Below are 16685 nucleotides of genomic sequence, written 5' to 3'. Positions count from 1 at the left end.
TTTTCTTTCCAACGATATGCTATAGTCCACATTATTCCGTTTATTACGTGAGATCCATGATCCTTGATCACACGTTCATATTTTCCACTATCCTGGAAAAACTACTAATTTTCACAGGTTTGAAATTTTTTTCCTCTAGTATAGAGCTAAGGTGAAGTTCCGTGCAAAATTTCATTATATTTGGTGCAGTAGAAGACAAATTATTGTTGTCATGATAGAAATGATTGCAACAATACAAGTTACTATAATTCCCTTTTGGCGTTATCTGAAATTGACGTCTATTCCGTAACGCTTTTCGCATGATGGTTTTTCGTTACAAAATTTTTGGAATAACGCCAGCAAAAACATTTTTAACGTCAAAAAAAAATTAAACAGTTGCTCCTGATATAATATTTTGTAAAAATTTACTTTCTGTGGTTAATGATTGTGGAAGCCTTAAATATACAAAATTTATATTCCATATTATTTTCAATAGTAATTAATATATTTTCATCTGAATTTCTAATTCAAATGTGATTTCAACTCCTGTGAAAACGTTTTTGACATCTCTTCAAAACCCAAAAACTTCATTGAGTGGTAACCAAAAAGGCTTACTTTTGTTGTTAGTTCTAGTTGTTTACAGAATTGAAAGTTTCATTATTTTTATTGCTGATTAACTTTATCTTAACTCTTACAGGTGGGTGTTTTCGCACTCTACTACACGTTGTTTTAATTTTTCTTTTGAATAAAAATATGTTAAAATCAAATCACACGTATATATTGTCTTTTCATGTTTTGTTAGTTGTGGACTATTTTGACATATATTTAATTCAACAATAATGTTCTTTGAAAACATTGTTGTTTTTAACTGTAACTTGATTTTTCATATAGAACAGATTCACATTCTTATCTAATTTATTTGCAGTAACAGTAAAGAGCAAAGTGAACTTTTTTTTCGTAGTGATAAACATTTATCTTATAAATTTAGGCATATCATCTAGTGAAACAAGAAAAGGAATAATTAATTATAAAAGTAAAAATAATAATATTGAATCTTACCTCCCATGAGACATTGATGGAGTTGGTACTAATAGGAAGTGCTTTTACAGTTTTTGGTGATTCGCGTGGTGCTAAAATAAAATAAAAATATTATTATAAAATATTATTAAACAGAAGGCATAATAAAAGCCAAATTATCAATCATTATTCCTTATAATTTAAATGGGCTCAACCATCTTTTTGGGAGTGATTTACCTTCCACGTGGAGACATTTAGATCTGTTTCCCATCAATTATTAAAATACTGTACCTTGTTCTGCAAGGTATTCTAATTTTAGTATGATTTTCATATCAAGGGAAATGAATGTTTTGTTTCTTAACCTCCCTCCTAACAGAGAGGACTGTGTTTTCATCCAAAAAATACCTGGGGAATACAAGCAGCTTACAGAGGCGGCATCATCATGTGGGGTGTCTTTGCCCTAAAATAAACTCCGATGTAGAATTTATTTTTTACCTTTTACAATTACAATGCAGATTTCTTCCAGAACAGTTCTGAATGAAAAGATATCAGTAGATTGTCGCATTCTTTGTACTACTAAAGCCATTTCAGATACAACGTTACTAGTTATTTGTATATTTTCCAACAGCATCACTACTCCCCAGATGGCAACTAACTAATGATCTTATAAGAAAACTGCGGAAATTATTTGAATGTACATTTCTTCACATTTATGCCAATTCTGATTATATATTAATCAAACATTTTCTACTCCAAAATTAAGAATAGTTTAAATATATATTGCGCCCTTTAAAACTTTTATGAGTTCGTTAAATTTTTATTATTCACCAATATTATTGAGTATTCATCATGGAATTCTGGAATGAAAATATTTAAGAAAGTAAAATTTGGCAGTGAACAATCTTCGAAAGAACCTAAATAATGTTATTACAATTACGTTAAATCATTACATATCTATAGATAAGGTATCTTGCTAAAGGTTTCTGAAAAATGACGTTAACCGCTCACAAATGAACTACGTTCAACAAACCGGAACAAATACCGAAGTGGATCGTTCTGGTTTGTCGACCACAACAATCTTAAGACGACTACTTACAATACTCTGGCTGCTTTAGAAAAGCATGTAGAATTAGCAATAACATACCTGGACATTCAAGCTGCCTTCAACATAGTTGATATCACTGTGTTGCTCCACATTTGTGACGAAGGCTTCATATTAAAGGAATTGCATTCTCTTTCTTCACTTCCTTCTTAACTGAAAGGACTCTCCGGCTAAAGGTGCATAATAAAATCCACACCAGTAAGTTCAATGTGGGGAACTCAAAATAAGGGGTTCTCTCGAGTTCCATTTCATCGCACTACTTCTACCACTCGCTTGTGAAAGAAAAGACAATGTACTTCATATATATATCAAACGGATGACTCCCATTAACAGATCTAACAACCCTAACCTGTACAGAAAGAATAAACGAATCAGCTCAACCAAATGGCAACTTACTTCTCCCAGTTCGAAATAGAAGTCTGGGGATCGGCAGCAACCGCCTGAAAGATCCTGTACGTCAAAGAATACAGGCTCCCCAAGTTAGGCTTCTGAGATGGCAGCCTAGAAGCATCAGCACCCTCTACCAGCACACACAAAGCACTTAAGCGCTGGTATTGAAACGCCAGGACAACCAAAATGTGTAGAACATAACAACGATTAATGCAATTAAATGCTAACAAGAACCGTCTGGGCACCAAATATCTGGGACAACAGTGTTTGGTGGATATACCTCAGAGGGATCGGCTATCATTCTCTGCACTGACAACTAGGCTGAATCGAACAAGCAGATTTTCACCAAACCACCTTGTTCAAAAAATTCAGAATCTTGATGTTGCTTATGTAAAGTTTGCAACAGATAAAGCGTACAGGAGAAAACTCCGCAACTATATTTTCGCGCATTCAATCTTTATCACAGAATAAGTAGCCTTAAAACAAAACATCTCAGCCGATACTAATTCTGCCATAGAAATCTGTGTTATAAAACCCTATATCAACTTAAGCTTTCTTTGTGTTAATTTCTTCCGCATTACACAGAATTACTCTACCAAAGCACGCTTTAAAATGCATCTGTAAAGTAATATTGCCGCACGTGTACAGCAATATCACAAAACACCAATGAATAATGCAGTTATTCAGCTCGACTGTCATGTCATATGTAACTGTTGCTTATTATTTCTCTGTCACGATTCATCTAAATTTATTTCAATAAGTCTATAAGCAAATTTTTAAGGATAACTCTAAAATTAATTATTCTTTTTTCTGCATGCCCCCAAGACTTCGTGTGCAAGAACTGCGCCACATCCGACCCTCCACACAGTAGGCTTTAACTACTATTGAAATTCTCTGTTAGCGATTTATACTTTTATCGCTAAATTTATGTCTGTGGTTTCAACGGGATGAATATTCCGTGTCGTCAGATAATACTGGTTAACACGTAAAATGCTACAAAAACAAAAATGCCCAATCGTCACTAATTTCATACTGCTGAACATTAAAATCACATTAAAATATGTCGATTGGCCTTTATTTTCGAATTATAATTGGAGTCTCATATTAGCCAGTTACTCTACATTATCAACTACGGCTCTAGGTAAAACGCATGGAAACACCGCAGTTTCCGTACCACAACGCCCTTATCACGTGATCGGAAACTGTCGCATCACGTGATAAGTTGCTGCTGCCTCAAATACGTCTTTAAGTCTGTTGCAGTAATCCTTGAATACGCGTGATTTATTCTCAGTTACCGGTTGTTCTCTGTGAGATTCCTACTTTTTTTTTTTTTTGCGCACCATTTGTATCGTGAAAGATTAATATGCCACGTAATTGTGTGAATAGTCTGGATGATTTCTGTTACGTATGTGGAGAAATCACGTTAGTTTCAAGAAAGCGTCCGTTAACTCGAGACATAAAAAACGCCTACTTCTTGTACTATGAGTGTAAAGTAGGCGACCAGGACAAAAACTGGGCTCCACAGATATGCTAAACTACCTGTCCAAAACTCAACACGTGGGTGGGTGAATCGAAAGGGACGTTTCATGCCTTTCGCAGTGCCCGTGATATGGAGGGAGCCAACAAATCACGTCACAGACTTTTACTTCTGTATGGTGCCTCCTATTAGAAAAGGGATGGCAATGAAGAAAAAGTGGACAGTGACGTACCCAAATATACCGTCTGCAATTCGTCCCATGCCTCAGGATAAGGTTCTACCAGTTCTTGAACCACTTGACCGTTTTTCTGTACACTGATGAACATCAACCTGATATGCACGAAGAACTACAACAGCCGTCTGCGTCGAGGCATCCACCTTTTTGTCAAACTTTTATCATTCTGAACCACATAAGATCACACTTCTGGTAGATCCAAATAAACTTTGCTTCCACCACTACAAGTCAAACTGGGGCTCATGAAAAATATTCGTGAAGACTTTGGAAATGAACGGTTCTGCATTCACATACCGAAAAACTGAGGTGCATCATGTCATTGAAAATGCAATTTTTTCACTCACACTTGGATTTCTTCCTGCCAAATTGTGGTGTCGTCAGCAACGAACATGGTGAGCGCTTCCATCAAGACATCGCAGCGATGGAACAAAGATACAAAAGCAAATGTTGACCGCCATGTTAGCCGATTACTGTTGGGTGGTGAAAAGGGATGCTCCTGAATACAAGCGAAAAGATCCCATGTTTGGTACAGATTATGTTCGTAGTTACCTCTTACTTCCATATAAATAAAAATACCCTGAATAAATATACAAATCTACTTTTTCGAAAACAGGAGCCAATCTGCCATTTTAAGCACTATTTCCGTGTTTAGCACCCCAAAGTAAACTTACTTTCATGCCCGTAACAAAATATGACCCAAAATTTGTTGTTCAGTATAATAAACATACATATTCAATTTGATATAATTCTTTACACCTTCACTTCTTTGTGCCATAAGTGAAGCAGTGATTTCGTGACGAAACTACATTACAGTGCATTAATTTCTGCCTAATAGCATAAGCATAAAATCTGATTAAGAAACTTAATCCTTTTCTATTCTAGGCAGAACTCTTCATGAAAAAAATAAAGAAGGGAAGCTCAATAAATTCAAGGTAAATCAAAATAATGCATGGAAACCATGAGATGGTTTATATCAAAAGGTTTTTGAGAAAATATAAACCTAACACTTTTATATACAATTAGTGGATATGCGGAAATGAGAGATTACTTCAGAAATGTACATTAACGGCCTCTTTTCTTCAACAATGCGAATGCATTGGCACACACATATTTCTAATTTTATATTATTCCTGTTGCACATTCACCCACAGATCTTGGCAGTATTCTAGGTTTATTATAACTGTACTTTATGCCTTAGGATATCCACACCTGAAAAGTTCAGAGATATAATGTACATGAAGATGTTCATCGGTTATTCAAGGAATTCAGCATCCAGATGGGTATGGACATTAGTTTCAAAATATGGCAGTACTGCGTTATTCACCTTTCCCTGTAACAATACCCTTAAAACCGTAAGGGCTGATTAACCCAAAAGGCAGAGCATTCATTTCAATAGTGATTCCTAACAGTTAAGCATCTTTCTGAAGAGTGGATTTTCATTCGTTTGTCGGGCTTAGCGGCGAAAGGGCAGCAGAACCATAATGCGTCTGGGTTTTCATTCCATATTAAATCTAATCAACAAAGTTACGATTCACCCATTTAGTTTAAATGCGCCTTTGTCTCACCACTGATTTACATTCTTATAGTCACTGACTTCCCTGGCTTTCTTATGATAGTAACGTTTAAATCCAGGCGGCGACTGAAACATCTTCCTTAATTTCGTGCAATGGCCATGGTACATATTGTTTCCACTTAATGTCCTTTAAATTTCTAAGGAAAACTGTCCCATGAGCAATTCTGAGAACTACCTTTACTCTTAAAAGGCTGCCGGTTGTAGGCATTTCTGGCAGTTAGGCCATTCTTTTCGTCTCGCATTTACCTTCATTAACGTTTTACACCCTTCGAATTTATTATAAATAAATTTAAAGAAAATAAATAAATGTTCATTTATTGCAAATACAGCAAGCCCATTACAGCACATAGCTAGGGGCAGGTAATAATACAAATGGAATGACATAAAATAATCGAATATATGTACATAGCAGATTTCAAACAGATATTAACAATGACTAGGAATTATAGTTATGAGTTAAAAAAGAATTTTCAGAACAGGACATTTGGCTTTCAGTTGCAGTTACTGGGTTGGATTATTTTTCTTCATTTTATCGGAGATCTGACTCCTGTAGGCTTCAGAGTTGATTAACCTGTTGCAATCAATGTTGTGATGATTTATGAGGTAAAGGGATGCATTGGGGAATATTCTGTCCATTTGTTTGACCCTGGAGAGGTTGGATTTGAATTGCTGGTTTCTTGAATTTTCTCTGTTGGGGGCAGCTATTACATTGGCTAAGTTTGGTGCGTCGCATGCAGAAGTGGTTAACTTTGCAAGAAGCATGACTCCAGACTCGCTGATCATCTGTTGCAGAGGCTTTGTTTTTCGATATTCATAAAGCTGTTGCCTGGATATTGTATGGGGAAAACGAAGCTTACTATTGAGCCATCTAAGAACCCAATATCCTAGGGCAAGGAATTTCTTGACGGTTACTTGAGGAGCACCAGACTAGATTTCGGAAGAATAGGAGAGAATGGGAAAGATGCATCTTTGAACATGCTTAATGACTGTTTTTCTGTCTTGAATCGCTGCTGCTTCTTGTTTGATTAACCATTTTCCTTTTTGAATTTTTTGAGCAACATATAAATAGTGGGCATTAAAGGAGAGATTTTATCAAAAACAAATCCAAGGTCTTTGTGAGCATATACATTTGGAATTGGGACATCTGCAATTTTTATTTCTAGGTGGTTGGTTTGTTTCTGAAGGGAATAAGTAATTTGAGCAGATTTGCTTGCATTTATATTCAGATTGAGATCTTTCAGGTACTTGATGATTTCACAAATCTGTGAATTCGCATCATTGATAACCTTGCGAATATCATCACTGGCTTTGGAGATTATAAATAACTTTAAATCATCGGCATATGCCAGTAGATTTGGATTTTCTTGTAGAAGTGGTTGAAGAGATGCTGAAAATATTGTACTGGAGAGAACGGCTCCTTGAGGAATGCCTGTTGAGGTTGTGACGAGAATATTGTCAGTACTAGCAGGGAAGAGGAGAAATCTGCGATTTAGGCTGTATTGAAGATGAGAAATAATCATTGTGTCAACGAGATAATGATTTTTTAGCATTTCAAAAGGTTTTATGGGATCTATGTTGTCGAAAGCACCTTTGATGTCAAAATAAAATACATCGCATTGTGCCTTATCTTGAAATGCAGTTTGGATGCGTACAATGGTGTCAGCTAGGCTTGTTGTTGTTGTGGAGCGCCCTCTAGGCCCAAAATGCATATTGACAGGTGCATTAGAGAAGATTGCAATGTTGAAGATATGGGAGCATAATTTTTTCAATAATTTTAGTAATTATTGACGAAACAGCAATTGGCCGATGGCCGGGATGGTTATTTCTGCAAGCTTTTTTAGGAATCAGCGTAATCCTGAAAGTTATGCACTAACGAATCAATGATGTATACGCTGGACAATCTAATAATAAAACCAGAGATGCCGTCAGGCCCTTCACACTACTATCAGGGCATATTTGGTTAACTGCACGCTGAACTGTATTCTTGTTCACAAGTTGGTTAATTAGCAGGGCTTGACCCGGAGACACATCATGTTGCACGTTGTCTGCTTGTTTATAAGAATTGAGTGCTATAAATCTGTTTTGTATACCTTCAGTGCAAATGACACAATTACTTGTTTCCATATTGCATCTTATCCATTCAAAAACTAGATCATGCTGTAAGGTAGCTGTTGTTTTTGTAGTAAGTGCTCTTTTGTTCTGCTTTAGCGTGGACATAATTTTTGTATGACTGAATTTTTTTGAGTTGAAACAATGCTCTGCTCTTTTTATATTTTATGTGTGCTGATGAAGTACCGTATTTCTTCCACTGTCTGTGGCATTTTTGCTCATTTTTAAAGTATGGTTTCAGGTGGGATTTGAACCAAGGTTTGGAGTGAGAAGATATTCTAACAAGTTTGGATGCCGACTCTGTTTTCAGTTGATTCAGCCATTTTATAAGAAGGAAGGTGGCGTCCTGTATAGGAATATTTTTAAGAGAGTCCCATGGGTAGTATTTTAAGAGCTGCAAAAACTTTTCTTTCTGAAGGAATTTAATTGATGATATTCTTTTAATTATTTCCGTAGGGGGGGGGGGGGGCGAGGATTCCCGCAGCAAATTTTTGCTTGCAGTTCTATACTTTTGTGGGATATTTATGTGGCCATGTTATTGAGAAGTACGTTGGTACTTCAGCCCATATTTAATTTCCCATAGCGAATGTGATATGCTTTAATTTCCCATGGGCTGATGTCGTTTCAATTATCGAAGGATGCGATAGTTGAATGAAGCGCGCGGAAAGATGGGGTGATTTCTGTTATGCAGTTGATACAACAAACCTATTTAAAGTGCTGGTCTGCAAATCTGTGAGTCGGTGTGAAAATTCCTCGTTTCCTTTGATAAAAGAAACCAGCCCTCATTGTCAAACAAGTTCTTGTGACCTAAGTGGCCTTTTTGTGACGGTGATTTTGCAAAGACGGCTGGTAAGCGCTTCCGTATTATTGTTATTCGTTTCTATAAAACTAACCTTAAAACAGACTTCCTCGAATTAGACCTAAGTTTGATTTACTGAAACTTTTAACTCTATTATAAATTAAACATTATAGTTTAAACAAACAAAATAAACATTATGTATAAATAAAAACTCCATTATGTACAACTAAACTTAATTATACCAACGTAGGTGTGAGTGCTTTATTATCTTCAAACAACACAGTTTACCTACACATCATACCCTTCAAGAAATACCTTAGACCATCCCTCAGTTTACTCACAGAATATCACAATAACGGAGGGCACTGACGACTGTTCCTTTCAGAAGGATGGATGCCAAGCAAAACGTAACAGCAATTGCAAAGATACCTTTTTTTCCTAATATGTATTCGTGCTTATTTTCTCTTGTCCTTTCTATTTCCTTAATTTCATTATGGAAATAAAGGCCACTTCTTAAATTCCTTTCAACAACTTTCGACAAAAACACGGAATGGTCGTCTTCCAGAAGAACATTTCTGTTTTTTATATAAATAATAAATAAATAAATAAAGAAGAAATCCAAGTTTATTTATATCGAAATACAAGTTCACCCTTGAATAGCCTTTGCGATTAAACTTTCGCCCCTTTCAGCTGCTAAACGTTTGTGTTCAAGTAATTATCTGCCTTATCGGACTTCAACAAATCGCTGCCAGCTCTTCGGACTAAATTCAGTGCAGATGGCGAATTCTGCTTCCTATTCTAATTCTAAGTAAATGGCGACATATGAAGTGCTGTCACCCAATATATCAAAAGGTACACCTCGGCTTCTGCACAAAAGCCAACCAATCAACCGTATAAATTCTTCTTGGGATAAAAATATCGTTGAGATTAGCCTTTCATCGTGAATTTCAGAAAAAGTAAAGAAGACATTTTGTATCTGAAAGAAACTGCGAAGTTCTTAATAAGATTTTCCTTGGAAGCCAGTCTTCTCTGGTTCGGAAAATTGCAGCTAATGCAAATACAAGAAACTTTTAAACTCGGTAAAGCTTTTCATTGAATCTCCATGACAACACATCTCAAACGTACCTTGAAGAACTATTCTTGCATACAGTCATTTAGCATATGCAATTCTGGCGAAATAGCAGAGAGAGCTCTGTCTGCCTATCTGTCTCTTTCGCTCTAACCCAAACGTACATCCGCACATCTGTCACGTTTCAGTAGTTTCCTAAAACATAAAAAAAAATATAAAAAAAAAATAAAAGTACGGTGGTTCTCACTTCCCTTTCGAATTACATCCAAACAGAGAGGAAAAAAAAAACAATTGCCATCTCATTCCATGGGATTTTTATAACTCACACGAAGTTTTTTAATCGCCTCTCTTATTGTTGAAAGCGCTCCAAACCACTTTTTTATGGAAATTTTCAGTACCGGTTAATTATTTGATAATCTCATCCCCGCTTTACGAATTAAACTTCCACTTTCATTGCCTGCATTGGCTCATTGTTTGAATAATTAAAAAAAACGCATTTTTTTTGTATCCAAACAATAAATGGGTTATGTTGAAGCTTCATTTTTTACTATTTAAGCAGAAAATTATTTAAAATTTACTTTCTCTAAAAAAATGTAATTCAGGATTCTAAGCAGTTTCAGAAACCAATAGATTAAATAACTCTATTTAATGTATATTTAATTCAACATAATAGTCCAAAATTGGTTAAGTCATTTATAGATAGCGATTATTTAAGTCAATATTTAATACAACTCCTTTTTTGTTGAATTTTGTTTGATTCAACAGCATCCTATAAAACCAGTTTTCCTATAAAGTTCCAGGACGAAAATATTTATTAGCTCAAAAATAGCTAAGTAAATCATGTAAAACGGTAAATAATATTTGACTTTAAAAATTAAATCTTCATGAGATGACATCCCTTCGAGGATTATTTATTTTTTGCCGTCTCGTTGACAAACTATAACTCATATGCATCTTATATAAAATAAACTTTTTTATACACTTGAACGGCCACATAAGGGTTCAGAAGAGTTTATGGTGAATTCAAAAATGCTTGTATTACTTGTAAATCGCGTTTGACCACTCAATTGACTGCATTAGAGGAGAATATTTATTTATTTATTTATTTTCCATTGTTACAGATCATTTTAATCAGGACAGCTTCAGTTTGGCCACATATTTAAACAGAGAAATGTAACTTTTTCTGTGAGGTGGAGGTAAAAAATAATAAAATACTCAATCGTACCAAATAAAGGGAAGACCATTTACACACTCAAGAATGTGTTTCAATAAGTACTATCCTACATATTAATCTTCTCTAGCATATATTAATATAACTTTCATTCATCATTATCATCAGCCATCCCAGCAACCTCTATCAGACCTTACAGAACTACCTACCCAACAGAGTCATAGTAGTGAATGCGCCCTATCAAACCCTCTCTAGAAGCATCCACCAGGACTGCCCGCAGGGTTCGGTCCTGGGACCATTCCTATGGAACGTCGTCTTGGACAGCTTCCTCGTTTCAGACCTCGGAGAAGTGGATGCTGAAGCATTTGCCGCCGACCTCATTCTCTTCGTCTCGGCGAACTCAAGGGTAAAACTGGAAGAATTTGCGAACCTGGCCTTGGAGCTACTGCAGAACTGGGCAAAACAGAATCAGCTGAGAATATTACCAGAAAAAAACGAACTCAACCTTGCTGAAAAGGAACCTGGACCTATGACGGCCTCCTCAAATTAAGATAAACCAGCCGACAATAAAATTCTCCAAACAACTCAAGTATCTAAGGGTCATCCTAGACCACAACCTATCCTTCAAAGACCACCTACAATACATCCGAACCAAGATTAGAAAATACGCTGCCCTCGTTACTAGGGTGGCTCGAAGGGACTTGGGCCTTGGCCGGTGTACGCTACATATGTTCTACAAAGCCATATTCATACCTATCATCACATATGCCTCTGGCATATGGTATCACAAGGCTACTACCGCAGTCAACCGACGTATCATCGACTCAACACAAAGATTGATTGTACTATTTACTTCTCGCGCCTGCAGCACGGTGAGCACCCATGCTTAACAGGTCCTGACTGGAGTTCTCCCCCTTGACCTGGAGATTGTGGGCAAAGGATTACTTTACCATCTGGCAAAGGGCACCTCAAGGACTTGTCTTGGACATACAACTGACCCAGAAAATAACCGCACCACTGAAAAGAAGAGGCTCTACGCTTACCTGTTGCAGGTGTGGCAAGAGAGATGGACACACTCCCATACAGGGAAGATAACCAGAAAGTTTATACCTGATGTCAGCAGGGTCAACCCTAAGTTCCCAACGTGGTTCTCACCTGGACTCCATGCGGCATACCTTCTTACCGGACATGGCGCCATCAATGCCAAACTTTTCCTTTTGGGAATTGAAGAGGACCCTATCTGTGTTTGCGGCGGTCTGGAGAGCTGGCAACATCCTAATAACAAAGATCCTATATTGTCCTAGAGGACGGGAGCACAACATACTGGATACAAAACAAGAGTACCTGGCTTTCTCCTGCTACGCAGAAGAGCTCTTCGCAAGAAGACGAGTGCTCGCTGCATTGGAGCACAACTGAACCCTACACATGACAACCAGGAATAACAACTGAACCTACTTAATAAATGACAAGAACTGACTTGACTAAACTGGATGGGATATGGTCCCATGAGTGATATCCCAAATGGGAACACCAATACCGCTGAAGTCCAACTGCAGCTTGCTGCTGGCCATCTTACATAATTATCTATAATTATGTAAGATGGCCATAAATATATATCTTACATATTACATAATTTCTCTTTTTGTTAGCAATTTTGCACGAACTCCGTGGATATGTTTCCATTTAATTCCATTGAGGTATTTAATAGTTGGTCCATTGATCCTCAGAAGCAAACCAATCAAAAAATCTACTGATCTGCTACTCTTGTGGATACTTTCATCCTTATAAAGTTATAAGAAATATTTATCAGGAGAAAAGAGGAATGTTATTGTTTTAGGCGCGATTCGCATTAGGCTAAAACAATAACATAGAAATCTGTTGGGCCCAAGAGCATCTTATCCCACAATGGACTATGTTCTTACAGTTTATAGTTATATGTATTGATTTAACTATTTACATTAAGGGCACAAATATTTTGACTGCCATGTATTGTAATGGTTTTTTAATGATTACACTAGCCAACAAATTTTTTTGTCGTACCTTGGCATTGAAAATATGTGATTCTGGAGGAAATAAACGCACTGATCCTGAAAATCACCAAAAAGTCTACATCAAAAGATGTACCAACATTTAATATTAAAATAAAGGAATATATACGTATAATTCAAATTATTTTCGAGCGGCTGTTTATGTTTGGAGGCTACATTTGCAACTCTGAGAACAGGTCACGATCAATTAATACTTGTAAAACCCTGGCACAGCATAAAAAAATCCTTACCAAAAACGCTATGTGCTCTCTTCAAATTGTAAATTGTTGTATTGGAATTAGATCCTAAGAACCATAGGTCTGAATCAGAAGTCTGATTGTGTTTATCACAAGAAAACCGAGGCCAGAATCGATTGTTAAAATTAAGAGAATTAGCTTATATCTGTTAAAATAAATCAGTATAAATCGCATAATCTAGCCATTATTGGCTAGATTATGCGATTTATACTGATAATTGGCATATTTTGGTAAAACGTAACTCCCGCTATATTTAATAACTGTGACATAATTTGAAACTATCATGGTGATTTTCGAAATCTACGCATAAAAATTGGTTAAAAAAAAAGCATTAAAGTTCTTGGAGGTAAAAATAGTGTTGACTATTGTTATCCTTCATATATTGTATATAGTATTTTAATATGGTTTAACTGAATGCATTTCATTGTGATATTACCTGTTTCCTCCTAGCTGGGTAGTATTTCTTCTGACATAAACTAATAGTAAATTGCCATACAACGGCCAATAACATTTAAACAAAACATATGAATGGTATAGTGTCGCTTCTATATATATATATATATATATATATGGGCGGCACTAGCACTTACAAGATGTAAGTGCACGCTACCAGTGTGGATAAGCCCACCTATATCAAATAGTTCTATCGTTATCAGCACATGTCAGATTCCCAACTTACTATACACGCTTCGGGTACACGAGAACCAAGGCAAATTAGACAGATAAAGAAATACATATTATGGAATCCTATGCAAATAGATATGAGGAGAATTAGATCTAGAAATTGGAGTTATAATATTATTCAACTTCGGTAAGCCATGTTGAAGTATGAATGAATTGGTATGAATTCGTTAAACAGAAGCAAATGAAAGGTTAGGCAGTTGAACAGTGTCTTGTAGTGATTAAATGAGCGCAACGGCAGCAAAAGTGAGAGTGAATAAAAATATAAACAATTACATGAAAGTTGAATAAAATAAACTTAGCTAATTTTTAGTTTATTAAATAAAATTGAATAATTATGATATATTTATTTCATTTTATTTAACAAAAGTAAAATGTTAATGCTAATAACAAATCAGCATATAATTTAATTAATATGAATATAAAATTAATTTCATGGATAGAATGCAATGGATAATGGATGAAAAGTATTTTCATCAAATACAAAATTTGTTTATTTTTTTTCGTTGAATTATCGAAGGGGGTAGTGGAGAAATATCATCTGCTATTATTTTCAGTAATTGAAAGAAATATTTGGTTCGGTTTTCTGTCCAGGATTTGTATTTAAAATTTGGTTCTTGTTTTTGAGAACTTTTGGTGCATCAACTACTTCTGTCCTAATTTGCCCTTTCCACTTATAATGAATTAATGTTATTTGTTGTGTTATGTTTGTATAAGTGCGTGTTAACGGGTCGATGTGCCTGTAAGCTGCCATGGCAGATGCTAAATAGCGCTCAACGTTTCTTCAACTACCAGTAATATCGAAATTTCTGAAGACGGCTAATAAAAATAATAAACTCACTACCTGACAAGCCCACCATAGGAACTGACGCAATACCTCTTTTTAGTCTTAAAATTGTTTCTTATTTCATCAGCAGAGGGCTCATCCACTTCTACAACAAAGTACCCAAACAGACACAGGTGTCTGCAAGCCGGTTGACTTACAGAGTCGTGACAGTTCCAAAAAAGGTTCTGGCTCCTACTGGAAGTGTAAAATTCCTAAGAGTAATCCTTGATGCGAACCTCACTTATAAACAACAAATAGAAGCTCAGTATTCCAAAGCCTTGCGAGCCTTCTGGGCAATGAAATAGATCTGTGCAGACCTCACAATAAACAAATAATCAGGAAATACCTCGAAACGTACTTCTCTAGAGTGCTTTCCTATGCCGTGGAAATTTGATCTGCCGCACCCCCCACCAGCTTCAAGAAACTATGGGGTATAGAATTCTGGGTGCTGAAGTGGGCCAACTTGTGGTCTCACCAGATCTACACGACATCCCAATCTGCACTATGCTCCAACCTGCAATACACGCCCATAGTACCCATGTGAGGAAAATAAAGGCATTCCTTCATCTGTGTTCATCGAAGCATGATTACTTGGACATTTGGAACACGATCTTCACATTGGTTTGCGTTTTCCAGGAAGACACCTTCGCAGTACCCTCTTTTTGTGTTCAAAGCTCCAGAGGTTACAAAGTTTAAAGTTATTGTTATTTGATTTTTAGGAGCATTAGCAACTAAGGCCATATTGCTCCGGGAATATGCGGTGGTCATTCCCTGACCTTTCCGCTTCCTACGTATTTGGTGGTGACGGGCTCGAACCCCGGTCTAATCAAGAAGCGTGTGCTTCGCACTGCTGCTCCTTCCCACCTGGCTACGGAGCCGCCCCAAAGTTAAGTGACACTTCCCAAATGTGACTTTGGACACTCGGAACTCGCTCAACATAGGCATTGACCTATAGTGTATTGACAAATCATATCGAGATGACATCTTGGGCTATCTTACTGTATCTAAAGGACAGGTGTGCAAGTGCCGACCCTACTATGCTGATGTAATTTTATGATATGCTTAATCTTGTATGTTTTAATTACGAAGATTTTTATATTCTCATAGTTTGTTATGGTCATTTTGTAGCTGAACTTCGTATTTCTATGCTTGGTCACATGTATAGTTAACGTTTTTGTAAGATTCCTCTGGTTATCTGTGCATGGAATCGCAATTGTATACCATTTAACTTATTAAAGAATATTATTAAAATAAGGAAAATCAAGGGCGTATGACATCCTGAAATTCTGTACTTGCGAATATTCGCATATACAGAATATCAGGAGTTCATACTATCAACAACATCTGTCGTGCCACAGATAAACAACTTCGTGGTTTGAAGATATGTTATTCACCGCCTAATAAAGAATTTTTTTCGAGGTGTGACGGTAAAATAACACTGCTATAAGTGCCAGATGAGTTGTATATTTTCATGTTATCAGATATTAAAAAGTACGGTGTATTTTATAGAAGATTTTAGGTAAGACAATTTTATATAAGAGAAAAATGTATGAAATTCATGTGGATGAAGTCCACATATATGTTTCTGCACACATAAGTTGTATGAAGCCTCCAATCCTTTAGACAATAAATATTTTCAATGAATTTACGTCATAAAGAAACAATATAAATCAAGCAAAATACTCGTATTTAAGTATCATCAGGCTAACTTATTTTATTCCCCTTTCAAATTAGATAACTTTTTCAAGAAACTAATCTTTTATTTCGTATGATAAGGTTTGTTTAAGTCACTATGCATTTATAAAGACTAACAATTTGTAAGTATACATTTTTAAATAAACTAGTTGTTTATGATTTTATTCAGTGCAGAAGATCCAGTATGTTACTTTATATTTGTGAGAAATAGAATAAACATTTGAATACACTGACATCTCGTAACTAAATATCTTAGCAATGAAAATCACGAGGTTGAT

At 36.0% G+C, this 16685-nt stretch overlaps 1 protein-coding gene across 2 annotated transcripts in view; it reads right to left on the bottom strand.

Moving 5' to 3' along the window:
• LOC150084464 (cell adhesion molecule Dscam1-like) overlaps window positions 1-16685 on the bottom strand; it is a 616978-nt gene that overhangs the window by 130280 nt on the left and 470013 nt on the right. For both annotated transcript variants that reach the window (XM_090376089.1, XM_090376090.1), the window contains exon 16: window positions 1039-1109. In XM_090376089.1, the coding sequence (XP_090232215.1) occupies window positions 1039-1109 (71 nt within the window). The remainder of the gene's footprint in view (window positions 1-1038; window positions 1110-16685) is intronic.

Source organism: Mastigoproctus giganteus, chromosome 6 (assembly GCF_048544385.1).
Source record: "Mastigoproctus giganteus isolate SK-2022 chromosome 6, ASM4854438v1, whole genome shotgun sequence".
Lineage (NCBI taxonomy): Eukaryota > Metazoa > Arthropoda > Arachnida > Uropygi > Thelyphonidae > Mastigoproctus > Mastigoproctus giganteus.
This window is presented reverse-complemented; position numbering and strand designations above follow the sequence as displayed.